Source organism: Panulirus ornatus, chromosome 37 (genome assembly GCF_036320965.1).
Source record: "Panulirus ornatus isolate Po-2019 chromosome 37, ASM3632096v1, whole genome shotgun sequence".
NCBI classification, from domain to species: Eukaryota; Metazoa; Arthropoda; class Malacostraca; order Decapoda; family Palinuridae; genus Panulirus; species Panulirus ornatus.
The window spans coordinates 887302-903399 of NC_092260.1; the positions used below are offsets into that span (position 1 = coordinate 887302).

Here is a 16098-nt window from a genome sequence, read left to right on the forward strand (position 1 = left end):
ACCAAGAATCTTTTAGTTCTCCCTTTTAATAATGATTTTACTTTACTTTCCATGTTCCTTAAATCCTTTAATGTAAATGTTGCCTTTAGCAACAATAATACTATAAAAAATATCTAAATCAGTAATTCACCAGAAAATTCTCTTGGATGCATCTATAAAGTGCCTTGTGGAAATTGTGATAATCTTTATGTTGGTCAGACTGGTAAGGATCTTTCTGTTAGACTTAAGCAACATAAATATAGTATAAGAGCGGGACAAGAATCAAATGCCTTGTTTAATCACGTTAAAAACTATGATCATTGTATTGACTGAAGTAATGCCATCTCAGTTATTAACTCTAACTCTATTACCAAGAGAAATATCATTGAATCTTCTATCATTAGATACACAAAGAATTATAATCTTAATATTAGTGATGGTCTATACAAATTAGGTAACTTTATTGTTTTCAAAATTTGTAAAATAAGTTTATGAACGCTCGTTGTATGTTTTGAACAATCACATGTTTACCAAATGGCGTCCTAGCTTCGTCTCTTCGATGTATATCAACTGACTTATATTTCTCTCTTGTGTCTCCCCTGATGATGTGATTATTACACGAAAGTGCACTTGGGAACTTTTCGTGTTTCATTTTCCCATTGGACTCATAGGAATATATTGATCACGCACAAAATTGTGATCCTTTCCAGTATATATATATATATATATATATATATATATATATATATATATATATATATATATATATATATATATATATATATATATATATATATATATATATATATATGTTTATTATATATATATATATATATATATATATATATATATATATATATATATATATATATATATATATATATATATATATATATATATATAATGTATTTCTTTTTTCTTTTCATACATATTCACCATTTTCCGCCTTAGGAATGTAGTGTTAAGAACAGAGGAATGAGCCTCAGATGAAATATCCTGACTTGGCCCCTTTTCTCTTCCTTCTTTTGGAAAATCAAAAATGGAAGGGGAGGATTTCCAACCCCACGCTCCCTCCCCTTTTAGTCGCCTTTTACGACGCGCAGGGAATACATGTCAGAGGTGCAGAGAGGGAGAAGCGGGAGACCGACTTGAAGGTGGAAGGACGGAGCGAAAAATATTTTGAAGGATCAGAGCCTGAACATACAGGAGATTGAAAGGCGTGCAAGGAATAGAGTGAATTGGAACGATGTGGTATAACGGGGTCGAAGTGCTCTTAGTGGACTAAACCAGGGGCATGTGAAGAGTCTGGGGTAAGCCATGGAAAGGTGTGTGGGGCCTGGCTGTGGATAGGGAGCTATGGTTTCGATGCATTACTCATGACACCTAGAGACTGAGTGTGAACGAATGTGGCCTTTTTTTTTGTCTGTTTTCCTGGCGCTACCTCGCTGAGGCAGGGGATAGCGATGCTGTTTTCCTGCGGGATGGGGTAGCATCAGGAATGGATGAAGGCAAGCAAATATAAATATGTACATGTGTATGTGTGTAATATCTGCGTACGTGTATGTATATGTATGTATTTGTTGATATGTAAATGTATGTATATGTGTATGTATGTAATGTCTGCGTATGTGCATGTATATGTATGTATTTGTTGATATGTATATGTATGTATATGTGCGTATGTGGGCGTTTATGAGCATATATGTGTATATAAGTTGATGGGCCATTCCTCCTCTCTTTCCTGGCGCTACCTCACTGACGCGGGAAACAGCGATTATATAGCATTTAGCATAATATCTCAGCGCAATTGATAAACATTTCCTGATAGCACATTCCTGTAATCATCTACCATTCTGTAAGAATGAATATTTGCTTCATCTTGACTGGCTTGAACAACTTTCCTTTCAGGTGGACACTAAGAAACCATTTGGGCCGAAGGGAAAGTGCCCTTGGATCACTATCAATGGAGAGGACGTCGCCGACTCGCAGTTCATCCTCGAGCACCTCACTGAGCGATTCAACGTCAAGATCGATAACCGGCTGGGGCAGCAGAAGGCGGCCAGCCTGGAGGCCGTTAGGATCCTGGCTGATGAACATCTCTTCTGGTGGGTGACCCTTTGGCTGAAACCCACATGGTAGGATGTGGTAGTTGTAGGGAAGCTGGTTGTAGTGTGGTAATAATAGAAGTGTAGTGTCTCCACTACTACCCTCGACGTCACAATTCTCTGTCACTGCCCACCATTACCCTCCACCACCCTCCAGCTACTATTGGTGGGATGCTGGTTATTGAGAGGAGGAATAGTGCTGGAGGCTGGTAGGAGACGACAATTATCTACCTATCTATGGTGCGGGTAGTGAGCATGGGAAGGACAGTAAGTATGGTTTTGGCGGTGTAAGGGTGATGAAGAGAGTTTAGAGCTGATGGAAATAGTGTTAATAGGTGGTAAGGGTGATGATGTATGGTGGTGTGAGGGAACATATTACTGGTCCGCAGGTGTGTGGTCACATGGCGGTACTGGCTGGACGGGTGTGTCACCTTCCTCAAGTCTCAGTCGTTCCCGCCGAAACTGCACAGGGCCTTCCCGTTGTTCATGAAGCGCGGCATGAAGCGACGGGCCAAGCACCACGGCATCGGCCTCCACTCGCCAGAGCAAATTTACCACATCTGCAGGAAGGACTGCGCCACTTTGGCCAGCATCCTGGGTAAGGCTAGACTAAAATACTCAGTACCTTCCTTACAGCATCATCTCACAGGGAAACCTCTTCTGGTCATTACAGTGAAAAGTGAATCGTACACAAACCAAATCTGTAACTTCAGAGCTCTTTGGTGTCTTTCCACTAGCGATATTTGGTTGCTTTTGTGCACCATACAAACCAGAACCCATTCAACCGAGATACTCATCCATGCTGACCTGACCTTTGAACTTGTCTTAAAGTTCATCTCCAATCAACTAATGCTGACTATTATTATAATGCTTTCTTAGTTGTCTCACAAGATAATTTCTTTGTTTGTACAGAAATCATCGACGTGTCATGATAGCACATACTAACTCAGTTGCACTATTATTGCCAATGCTACCAGTAACACTGCTGTTACCACCACCACCAGCAATAATGCTGTTACTACTCCATCAGTAACGCTGCTGTTACTACAGCCTATCAGCAATACTGCTGTTACAACTGCCACCAGTAACACTGCTGTTACCACTGTCATCAGAAACATTGCTGTTACTACTGCCTTTAAAAACACTGCTGTTACCATTGTCATTAGTAGCACTGATGTCACCATTATCACTAGTAACAATGCTGTTACCACTGCCATCAGTAACATTGTTAGTTAGTAATGTCACCAGCAACATTGCTGCTACCAATACCAGCAGTAATTCTACTGTTACTACTGTGAGTAGTAATACTGCTGTAGATACTTTCGTCTGTAATACTACTGTTGCCACTGCCACCAGTAACACTGCTGTCACCATGACCATCAGTAACACTGCTGTTACCATGACCATCAGCAACACTGCTCTCGCCACTACCACTCGTAGCAATGTTGTTGCCACTGCTGCCAATAAGCTACTAAGGCCATCATCAACACTGCTGCTGCCACTGCCACTAGTAACACTGTTGTTACTACTGCGATCAGTATCACTGCTATTGTTACTGCCATCAATTAACACTTGTTACAACTGCCATTGTTGATGCTACGGCCACCATTAACAATGCAGCTGCCGCATCCACCAGTAACATTGTTACTATGGTCAATAAAACTGCTCTTGCAGCCGGTACCAGTGACACCGTTGTTACAACGGCCACCAGGAACACTGTTGTTGCCACTGCCATCAATAATACGTGTTAACACGACCATCAGTAACAGTGCTATTAGTAATGCTACTGATAATGCTGCTGTTACAACTGCACTACTAACGTTCCTGCTACTATCAGTCACTGCTGTCACTATAACCACCGGTAACACTGTTGTTAGTGCTGACATTGCTGACACCATTGTTACTAATGCCACCGGTACCACTAGTGTTGCCAGTGCAACAAGTAACATTGCTACTACTACGGTCTCCACTAACACTGCTGCTACTACTGCCACTAGTAACACTCCCGTTGACATTGCCATCAATGTGAAATTTTGCTGATGGTCATCAGACAGAGCTTTTGCCAGGTGCTACTTGTGCATACAGTGAACATTACCTGTTACCTGTTCTGCCATCCAGTACAGAAGCCGAAGACCATCTTTTGATTTATACTGTCATTGTTGTACATTCTTGTTTTTAAACGCAATACGCGTACACGTAAGTATGTCATATACAGTATGGATGAAGAACTTGATATACGTTAGAACAACACAAGATATGAAAGACAAATATCAAAATGTTAATTGAGATCAATGTTTTTCTCATTATCAGGGGAAGATGATTTTTTCGGGGGAGATGAACCGTGCACGTCGGACTGCTCAGTGTTCGGTCAACTAGCTCAGTTAATGTGGAATGCCCCGGGATCCCACTACCAGGCCTTACTGACTGGTGAGTACCACAGGTAACACGCTGCCGGCTGGTCACTTGTGATTACCTCAGGTAACACACTACCCGCTGGTCACCGGTGAGCACCCAAGGTATCACGCTACAGGCTGGTAACTTGTGAGTACCCCATGTAACTAGCTGCCCGTTGATCACTGTTTAGTACCTCCAAGTAACACGCTGCCCTCTGGTCAGTCGTAAGTATCTAAGGTAACACGCTACTTGTTGGTAAGTTGTGAGTATCCAAGGTAACACACTGCCGGCTAGTAACTGGTGAGTATCCCAGGTAACATGCTGCCCACTGTTCACTGTGGGTACCCCAGATAACAAGCTGCCCATTTGTCACTAGTAAGTACCTCAGGTAACATGCTGCCGATGGTCAGTGGTTAGTAACACAGGTAACACAAACACAGGTAACACAATGCCCGCTGGTCACTGGTGAGTACCCCAGATTAATAGATGCACGCTGGTCACTGTGGATTTCCTAAGGTAACTCGCTACTCACTGGTCACTGTTGAGTACCCGTAGTAAGACGCTGCCCGCTCGTCACTTGTGAGTATCACAGGTAACAAGCTGCCAACTGGTCACTCTTGAGTACCTCACATAAAACGCTGCCCACTAGTCACTGGTAAGTACCCCAGGTAACACGCTACCCGCCAGTCAATGGAAAGTACCTCGGGTAACACGCTGCTCGTTGGTCACTTGCGACTATCCCAGGTAACACGCTACCCGGTAGTCACTGGCGATTATTACAGATAACATGCTGCCAGGCGTTCACTGGTGAGTACCACAGGTAACACCCTGTCCGCTAGTCAATGGTGAGTACCTCAGGTAACTAGCTGCCCTCTGGCCACTGGTGAGTACCCCCAAATAACAAGCTGCCTGCTGGTCACTAGTGAGTACCCCAGGTAACACACTGCCAAATGTCACTGGTTATTACCCCAGGTAATATGCTGCCCGTAAGTCACTGGTGAGTACCCCAAGTAGCACATTTCACGCTAGATATTAGGGAATACCCCAGGTAACACTCTGCCCAATGGTCACTGGTGAGTACCTCAGGGAAACGTTGCCCGCTGGTCACTGGCGAAAACTCTAAGTAAAACGTTGCCGATGGTTTCTGGTCACTACGTCATGTAACACGCTCCCTGCTGGTCACTGGTGAGTACCCAGGGTAACACCCAAGCCCCTGCTCAGTTATGAGTAGCCCAGGTAACACGCTGCCCATTGGTAAGTGACGAGTGTCCCAGGTAACATGCAGCGCGCTGATCACTGGTGAGTACTCGAGGTATCACGCTGCCCACTGGTCACTAGTGAGTGCCCAAGATATCATTCTGCCCACTAGTTACTGGTGAGTACTCAAGGTAACACGCTGCACGCTGGTCACTGGTAAATACTCCAAGTAACTCTCTGCCCGTTGATCGCTGTTGAGTACCCAAGTAAACACGCTCCCCCTCTCCGATGACTGGTGAGTGCCCTAGGTGGCAAGCTGCTCGCTGGTCACTAGTGAGTGCCCACATATCATGCTGCCTGTTGGTAACAAGGTAACCAGATGCCCGCTGGTCCCTGTAGAGTATCTCAGATAACACGCTGAACGCTGGATACTGGTGAGTACCTCAAGTGACATGCTGCCCGCTGGTCACTGGTACCGCTGGTAGCAGGCTGCCAACTGGTCACTGCTAAGTACTTCAGGTAACACACTGCCCTTTGGTCACACGTGAGTGCCAAAGGTAACTAGCTGCCCGCTTTTCGATGGTGGAAACCTCAGGTAACACGCTGCCTGTTGATCCCTGGAAAGTACCTCAGGTAACAAGCTACCCCAATGGTCACGAGTGAGTACCCCAGGTAACTCTCTGCCCTCTGGTCACCCACGAGTATCTCAGGTAACACAGTTCCTGATGATCACTGGAGAGTAGCCCAGGTAACACGCTGACGCTGGTCACCGGTGAGTACCCAAGTTAACACGCTCTACGTTGGTCACTGGTATGTATCCATGTAACACTCTTCTCGCTGATCACTGGTGAGTACCCCAGGTATCACGTTGCCTGCGGGTCACTGATGAGTACCCCAGATATCACGTTGTTCGCTGGTCTCCAGTAAGTACCGTAAGTAACATGCTGCCGCTTGTCCCATGTTAGTACCCCAGGTAACGCGAAGCCCGCTGGTTTGTGGCGAGTACCCCAGATAACACACTGCCCGCTTGTCAATGGTAAGTATCCCAGGTAACACGGAGCCCGCTGATTTCTGGTGAATTCCCCAGGTAACACGCTTCTCGCTGATCACTGATGAGTACCCCAGGCATCACGCTGCCAGCTGTTCACTAGTGAGTATCGCAGATATCACGCTGCCTGCTAGTCACTGGTAAGTACGCCATGTAACACACTGTTCGCCCGTTACTGGTGAGTACCACAGGTAATACGTTGCTCGCTGGTCACTCGTGAGTACCTCAGGTATCAAGCTGCCCGCTGGTCCCTGGTGAGTTCTTTACGTAACAAGCTGGCCGCTGGTCAAGGTCGAGTATCCCTGGTTATAAGCTGCCCGTTGGTCAGCTGTGAGATCCGCAGGTAACACTGGTCGATAGTCACTGGCAAAACGCTGTCCTCGGGTTTCTTTTCAGTATCCCAGGTAACACACTGCCCGCTAGTCACTAATAAGTATCCCAGGTAACAAGTTGCTCGATGGTCACTAGTAAGTACCCTAGTAAATACGCTGCCCGTTGGTCAGTGGTGAGTACCCCAGGCAATTCGTTGTTCAATACGTTGTTGATATTGTCACTTGTAATACTGCTGTCGATACTTTCATCTGTAATACTACTGGTACTTGGTGAGTACTTCATGTAACATGCTGGCCTCTGGTCACTGTTGAGGATCCCAGGTAATGTGCTGCCCACTGGTCAGTGGTGAGTACCGCAGTTAACACTTTGGTCGCTGATCACTGGTGAGAGTCCTAGATAACACGGTGCCCGCTGGTCTGTGGCGAGTACCCAAGGTAAGACGCTGCTCGCTGATCATCGGTGAGTACTTCAGGTATCACGCTCTGAGCTGGTCACAAGTGAGTGCCCTAGATATCATGCTGCCCACTGGTTAATGGTGAGTACCCAAGGTAACACGCTACCCACTGGTCACTGGTGAGTATCCTAGGTAACTCTCTGCCCGCTGTTCACTGTTGAGTACCCAGGGTAACATGCTGCCTCCTGGTTACTGATAAGCACCCGAGATAGGACGCTGCTCGTTGGTCACTAGTGAGTGCTCCAGATATCACGCTTCCCGTTGGTACCTGGTGAATACCCCAGATAACACGCTGCCCACTGGTCCCAGGAGAGTACCTTACATAACACAATTAACTCGGGTCACTGGTGAGTACCTCTGATAACACGTTGTCTGCTGGTCACTGGTGAGTACCTCTGATGACACATTGTCTGCTGGTCACCGATGAGTATCCCAGGTAACACGCTAACGATAGTCACTAGTTATTACTCCAGATAATGCGATGCCAGCTAATCATTGGTGAGTATCCCAGGTAACGCGTTGCTCGCTGGTCACTGGTGAGTATCCCAAGGAACACGCTGTTCATTAACTATTGGTGAGTACCCAAGGTATCACAATGGCTGCTGGTCGATAACCCAGATATCACGATGCCTGCTGGTCACTGGGGAGCACTTCAGGCAACTCTCTGACTGCTGGTCATTGTTGAGTACCAGAGGTAACATGCTGTTCAATGGTCACTGTTGAGTACCTTAGGTAACACGCTGCCCTCTGGTCAATGGGAAATACCTCAGATAACACGCTGCCAGCTGGTCATTGGTGAGTACCCTAAGTAACCCGCTGCCCGTTGGTCATTGGTAAGTACCCCATGTAAAACGCTGCTTGTTGATCACTGGTAAGTGCCCCAAGTAACACGCTGCTCATTGATTACTTGTGACTTCACCAGGTATGACATTTCCCGATGTTCACTGGTCAGTACTTCAGATATCATGCTTCCCTCTGGTCACTTGTGAATACCCCAGGAACATGCTTCCTGCTGGCCACTGGGGAGTACCCCAAGTAACTTTCTGCCGGCTGATCACTCTTGAGTACCCAAGGTAAAACGCTGCTTGCCTGTCACTGGTGAGTACTCCAGGTAATACTCTTCCGGCTGTTCACTAGTGAGTGCCCCAGGTATCACGCTGCCTGCTGGTCACTGGTGAATACCTCACGTAATACGCTGCCAGCGGGTCACTAGTGAGTAACCCAGGTAACACGCTGCGCGTCAGTCACTGGTGAGTACCGCGGGTATCACGCTGCCTGCTGGTCACTGATGAGTACCTCAGGTAACTCGTTGTCTGCAGGTCATCGGCGAGTATTCCAGGTAACATGCTGCTGATGGTCACTGGTTAGTACCCCAGGCAACACGGAGTCCGCTGCTCACTGTTGAGTACCCAAGGTAATAACCTGCCGACGGTCACTGGTTAGTATCGCTGGTCACTGGTGAGTACCCAAGGTAACACGGCGCTTGCTGATCATTGGTAAGTACCCAAGGTAACACGGCGCTTGCTGATCATTGGTAAGTACCCAAGGTAACACGGCGCTTGCTGATCATTGGTGAGTACTGCCCGCTGTTCACTGGTGAGCACCCAAGGTAACACTGCCGTTGGTTACTGATGAGTACCCAAGGTAAATCTCTGTCCGTTGGTCATTTTTGAGTGCCCAAGGTATCATGCTACCCCCTGATTACTGATGAACAGCCCAGGTAACTTGCTGTTTGCTGGTCACTAGTGAGTGCCCCAGAGATAATGCTGCCCGTTGGTCTTTGGCGAATGCCCTAGGTAACGCGCTGGCCGCTGGTCTCAGTAAACTGCAATGTTTCCCAAACCCATGGTCGCGACCCAGATGAAGGTCGCGGGATGGTTTGAAAATAAATGGTAAGATTAAGAAGATATAAGATTCTAAATGTAAAAATCAGTGCAAATATATTTCCATCACAGTTTTGGAATGCAAACCTACATTGAGACTCTCGGAACAGGAAAATAGTTGTGAATGATGTAGCATAGATAAATGTATGAAAACTCCTGACGTATTCGAGACTGTTCACGTCCATTACTTGTACGCCGAAGCGGCTGGAGCCTGACGCAATCGCGGTGTCGTTCGTTACTCACTTCTGACGTGTTTGATGACTGACGTGCTGTGTGATACGCAGCTACTACAACGTAAGTTTTGTTTGCCTGTTACTCTTCTATTTACTGTGATTACCAAGCTATTTCATAAGTAGAATAGCCGTTTAGTAGTTTAACAGAGAAAACAGTTTGAGCCTAGGAATTTCCAATGAAAGAAGTATACTTACTAAAGATAAACTTTGTTATGACTGTGGTGATAAGTTTAGTAATTTCTACATGAGTCCATTTTGCAATTTAAGTAATCATCATTGAGTATGTGGGTGAAAGTTTGTGAATAAGTGAGACAAGTATGTGACAGAACAATGTATGATGCACAAATGGAGTAATCGTATTCGCATTCGGTATTCGTCTTCGAAAGCATTCGAATAAATGTTCATGTTTATTTGTATGCGAATAATTCATGTATCATGGTGTTTGCATTTACATTCAAGTTCATAGGCAGAGTACTCGTATTCACCCAATAATCATACATATAATATGACGAATGGCCGCAGACTGCTAATTTCTTTTTGAAAACAGTTTTCCGAGAATGATTTTCATTATGCTTTTAATATTATTTCTCATACTATTACTATTGTCATTAGTATCATTATTATCCTTATCATTAAGTAGTAGTGGTAGTAGCAGTAGTTGTATTAGTTCTGAATTTCGATTTGACTCCCAACGTATTTCGACAGATAAGTAAATATATAATGTAAGTTACGCCACATGAGGGGGGAGGGGGTTATTCCATGTGTGGCGAGGTGGCGATGGGAGTGAATAAAGGCAGACAGTATGAATTATGTACATGTGTATATATGTATATGTCTGTGTGTGTATATATATGTATACAATGAGATGTATAGGTATGTATATTTCCGTGTGTAGACGTGTATGTATATACCTGTTATTTGGGTGGGTTGGGCCATTCTTTCGTCTGTTTCCTTGCGCTACCTCGCTAACGCGGAAGACAGCAACAAAGCAAATTAAAGAAATAAATAAGGAAATAATATATATATATATATATATATATATATATATATATATATATATATATATATATATATATATATACTTTTTTTTTTGCTTTGTCGCTGTCTCCCGCGTTTGCGAGGTAGCGCAAGGAAACAGACGAAAGAAATGGCCCAACCCACCCCCATACACATGTATATACACACGTTCACACACGCAAATATACATACCTACACAGCTTTCCATGGTTTACCCCAGACGCTTCACATGCCCTGATTCAATCCACTGACAGCACGTCAACCCCGGTATACCACATCGATCCAATTTACTCTATTCCTTGCCCTCCTTTCACCCTCCTGCATGTTCAGGCCCCGATCACACAAAATCTTTTTCACTCCATCTTTCCACCTCCAATTTGGTCTCCCTCTTCTCCTCGTTCCCTCCACCTCCGACACATATATCCTCTTGGTCAATCTTTCCTCACTCATTCCCTCCATGTGCCCAAACAATTTCAAAACACCCTCTTCTGCTCTCTCAACCACGCTCTTTTTATTTCCACACATCTCTCTTACCCTTACGTTACTTACTCGATCAAACCACCTCACACCACACATTGTCCTCAAACATCTCATTTCCAGCACATCCATGTTCCTGCGCACAACTCTATCCATAGCCCACGCCTCACAACCATACAACATTGTTGGAACCATTATTCCTTCAAACATACCCATTTTTGCTTTCCGAGATAATGTTCTCGACTTCCACACATTCTTCAAGGCTCCCAGGTTTTTCACCCCCTCCCCAACCCTATGATCCACTTCCGCTTCCATGGTTCCATCCGCTGCCAGATCCACTCCCAGATATCTAAAACACTTTATTTCCTCCAGTTTTTCTCCATTCAAACTTACTTCCCAATTGACTGGACCCTCAACCCTACTGTACCTAATTACCTTGCTCTTATTCACATTTACTCTTAACTTTCTTCTTTCACACACTTTACCAAATGGCGTCCTAGCTTCGTCTCTTCGATGTATATCAACTGACTGTTATATTCCTCTCTTGTGTCTCTCCTGATGATGTGATTATTACACGTAAGTGCACTTGGGAAATTTTCGTGTTTCATTTTCCCCGTGGACTCATAGGAATATCTTGATCACGCGCAAAATTGTGATCCTTTCCAATATATATATATATATATATATATATATATATATATATATATTATTATTTTTTTTTATTATACTTTGTCGCTGTCTCCCGCGTTTGCGAGGTAGCGCAAGGAAACAGACGCAAGAAATGGCCCAACCCCCCCCCCATACACATGTATATACATACGTCCACACACGCAAATATACATACCTACACAGCTTTCCATGGTTTACCCTAGACGCTTCACATGCCTTGATTCAATCCACTGACAGCACGTCAACCCCGGTATACCACATCGCTCCAATTCACTCTATTCCTTGCCCTCCTTTCACCCTCCTGCATGTTCAGGCCCCGATCACACAAAATCTTTTTCACTCCATCTTTCCACCTCCAATTTGGTCTCCCTCTTCTCGTTCCCTCCACCTCCGACACATATATCCTCTTGGTCAATCTTTCCTCACTCATTCTCTCCATGTGCCCAAACCACTTCAAAACACCCTCTTCTGCTCTCTCAACCACGCTCTTTTTATTTCCACACATCTCTCTTACCCTTACGTTACTCACTCGATCAAACAACCTCACACCACACATTGTCCTCAAACATCTCATTTCCAGCACATCCATCCTCCTGCGCACAACTCTATCCATAGCCCACGCCTCGCAATCATACAACATTGTTGGAACCACTATTCCTTCAAACATACCCATTTTTGCTTTCCGAGATAATGTTCTCAACTTCCACACATTCTTCAAGGCCCCCAGAATTTTCGCCCCCTCCCCCACCCTATGATCCACTTCCACTTCCATGGTTCCATCCGCTGCCAGATCCACTCCCAGATATCTAAAACACTTCACTTCCTCCAGGTTTTCTCCATTCAAACTCACCTCCCAATTGACTTGACCCTCAACCCTACTGTACCTAATAACCTTGCTCTTATTCACATTCACTCTTAACTTTCTTCTTCCACACACTTTACCAAACTCAGTCACCAGCTTCTGCAGTTTCTCACATGAATGAGCCACCAGCGCTGTATCATCAGCGAACAACAACTGACTCACTTCCCACGCTCTCTCATCCACAACAGACTTCATACTTGCCCCTCTTTCCAAAACTCTTGCATTTACCTCCCTAACAACCCCATCCATAAACAAATTAAACAACCATGGAGACATCACACACCCCTGCCGCAAACCTACATTCACTGAGAACCAATCACTTTCCTCTCTTCCTACACGTGCACATGCCTTACATCCTCGATAAAAACTTTTCACTGCTTCTAACAACTTTCCTCCCACACCATATATTCTTAATACCTTCCACAGAGCATCTCTATCAACTCTATCATATGCCTTCTCCAGATCCATAAATGCTACATACAAATCCATTTGCTTTTCTAAGTATTTCTCACATACATTCTTCAAAGCAAACACCTGATCCACACATCCTCTACCACTTCTGAAACCACACTGCTCTTCCCCGATTTGATGCTCTGTACATGCCTTCACCCTCTCAATCAATACCCTCCCATATAATTTACCAGGAATACTCAACAAACTTATACCTCTGTAATTTGAGCACTCACTCTTATCCCCTTTGCCTTTGTACAATGGCACTATGCACGCATTCCGCCAATCCTCAGGCACCTCACCATGAGTCATACATACATTAAATAACCTTACCAACCAGTCAACAATACAGTCACCCCCTTTTTTAATAAATTCCACTGCAATACCATCCAAACCTGCTGCCTTGCCGGCTTTCATCTTCCGCAAAGCTTTCACTACCTCTTCTCTGTTTACCAAATCATTTTCCCTAACCCTCTCACTTTGCACACCACCTCGACCAAAACACCCTATATCTGCCACTCTATCATCAAACACATTCAACAAACCTTCAAAATACTCACTCCATCTCCTTCTCACATCACCACTACTTGTTATCACCTCCCCATTTGCGCCCTTCACTGAAGTTCCCATTTGCTCCCTTGTCTTACGCACTTTATTTACCTCCTTCCAGAACATCTTTTTATTCTCTCTAAAATTTAATGATACTCTCTCACCCCAACTCTCATTTGCCCTTTTTTTCACCTCTTGCACCTTTCTCTTGACCTCCTGTCTCTTTCTTTCATACATCTCCCACTCAATTGCATTTTTCCCCTGCAAAAATCGTCCAAATGCCTCTCTCTTCTCTTTCACTAATACTCTTACTTCTTCATCCCACCACTCACTACCCTTTCTAATCAACCCACCTCCCACTCTTCTCATGCCACAAGCATCTTTTGCGTAATCCATCACTGATTCCGTAAATACATCCCATTCCTCCCCCACTCCCCTTACTTCCATTGTTCTCACCTTTTTCCATTCTGTACTCAGTCTCTCCTGGTACTTCCTCACACAGGTCTCCTTCCCAAGCTCACTTACTCTCACCACCCTCTTCACCCCAACATTCACTCTTCTTTTCTGAAAACCCATACAAATCTTCACCTTAGCCTCCACAAGATAATGATCAGACATCCCTCCAGTTGCACCTCAGCACATTAACATCCAAAAGTCTCTCTTTCGCACGCCTGTCAATTAACACGTAATCCAATAACGCTCTCTGGCCATCTCTCCTACTTATATAAGTATACTTATGTATATCTCGCTTTTTGAACCAGGTATTCCCAATCATCAGTCCTTTTTCAGCACATAAATCTACAAGCTCTTCACCATTTCCATTTACAACACTGAACACCCCATGTATACCAATTATTCCCTCAACTGCCACATTACTCACCTTTGCATTCAAATCACCCGTCACTATAACCCGGTCTCGTGCATCAAAACCACTAACACACTCATTCAGCTGCTCCCAAAACACTTGCCTCTCATGATCTTTCTTCTCATGCCCAGGTGCATATGCACCAATAATCACCCACCTCTCTCCATCAACTTTCAGTTTTACCCATATTAATCGAGAGTTTACTTTCTTACATTCTATCACATACTCCCACAACTCCTGTTTCAGGAGTATTGCTACTCCTTCCCTTGCTCTTGTCCTCTCACTAACCCCTGACTTTACTCCCCAGACATTCCCAAACCACTCTTCCCCTTTACCATTGAGCTTCGTTTCACTCAGAGCCAGAACATCCAGGTTCCTTTCCTCAAACATACTACCTATCTCTCCTTTTTTCACATCTTGGTTACATCCACACACATTTAGGCACCCCACTCTGAGCCTTCGAGGAGGATGAGCACTCCCCGCGTGACTCCTTCTTCTGTTTCCCATTTTAGAAAGTTAATACAAGGAGGGGAGGACTTCTGGGCCCCCGCTCCCGTCCCCTCTAGTCGCTTTCTACGACACGCGAGGAATACCTGGGAAGTATTCTTTCACCCCTATCCCCAGGGATAATATACATATATATATACATATACACATACACACACATACACATACATACGCACATATACACACACACACACATACATATATATACATATGAAAAATGTAAGAAACAATTTAGAAAACTGAAACTTCTAGCTTGAAATGAATGAAAAAAATGAATGTCACATAATGGTTCAACCTCTGGCTATGGAAAAAGGAAATGTATAATTTATTTACACAAACGTCAATAGCAGTTCTCATCAGTTTAACCACTGTATTAATAAGCTTCAATGTCTAAGCTACATTTTTCTCCAATTTCACCAGTGATGCTACTACGTTTGTAAATCGGAAACCATTGCAACACAAACCCCGACAGGTGGTAGAGTTTCCCGCAGTGTATCGAGACAGACTTCCCCAGAACTTCTTTTTAAAGGGGAAGTAAATGTTTATAGTTGTGTTACTGGAGTGAGAGTTTTCATACATGGTGTTTTGACAAGAAAATAGTGAAATTGGAGAAAAAAAAAAAAAAAAAAATATATATATATATATATATATATATATATATATATATATATATATGTTCTGGAAGGAGGTAAATAAAGTGCGTAAGACAAGGGAGCAAATGGGAACTTCAGTGAAGGGCGCAAATGGGGAGGTGATAACAAGTAGTGGTGATGTGAGAAGGAGATGGAGTGAATATTTTGAAGGTTTGTTGAATGTGTTTGATGATAGAGTGGCAGATATAGGGTGTTTTTTTGGTCGAGGTGGTGTGCAAAGTGAGAGGGTTAGGGAAAATGATTTGGTAAACAGAGAAGAGGTAGTAAAAGCTTTGCGGTAGATGAAAGCCAGCAAGGCAGCAGGTTTGGATGGTATTGCAGTGGAATTTATTAAAAAAGGGGGTGAATGTATTGTTGACTGGTTGATAAGGTTATTTAATGTATGTATGACTCATGGTGAAGTGCCTGAGGATTGGCGGAATG

The 16098-nt window shown here is 44.2% G+C and overlaps 1 protein-coding gene across 2 annotated transcripts in view; it reads left to right on the forward strand.

Annotated features, from left to right (window-relative positions):
- Positions 1-16098, forward strand: part of LOC139760451 (failed axon connections homolog) — a 132213-nt gene that overhangs the window by 57022 nt on the left and 59093 nt on the right. For both annotated transcript variants that reach the window (XM_071683688.1, XM_071683687.1), the window contains exons 2-4: positions 1888-2084; positions 2474-2682; positions 4395-4511. In XM_071683688.1, the coding sequence (XP_071539789.1) occupies positions 1888-2084; positions 2474-2682; positions 4395-4511 (523 nt within the window). The remainder of the gene's footprint in view (positions 1-1887; positions 2085-2473; positions 2683-4394; positions 4512-16098) is intronic.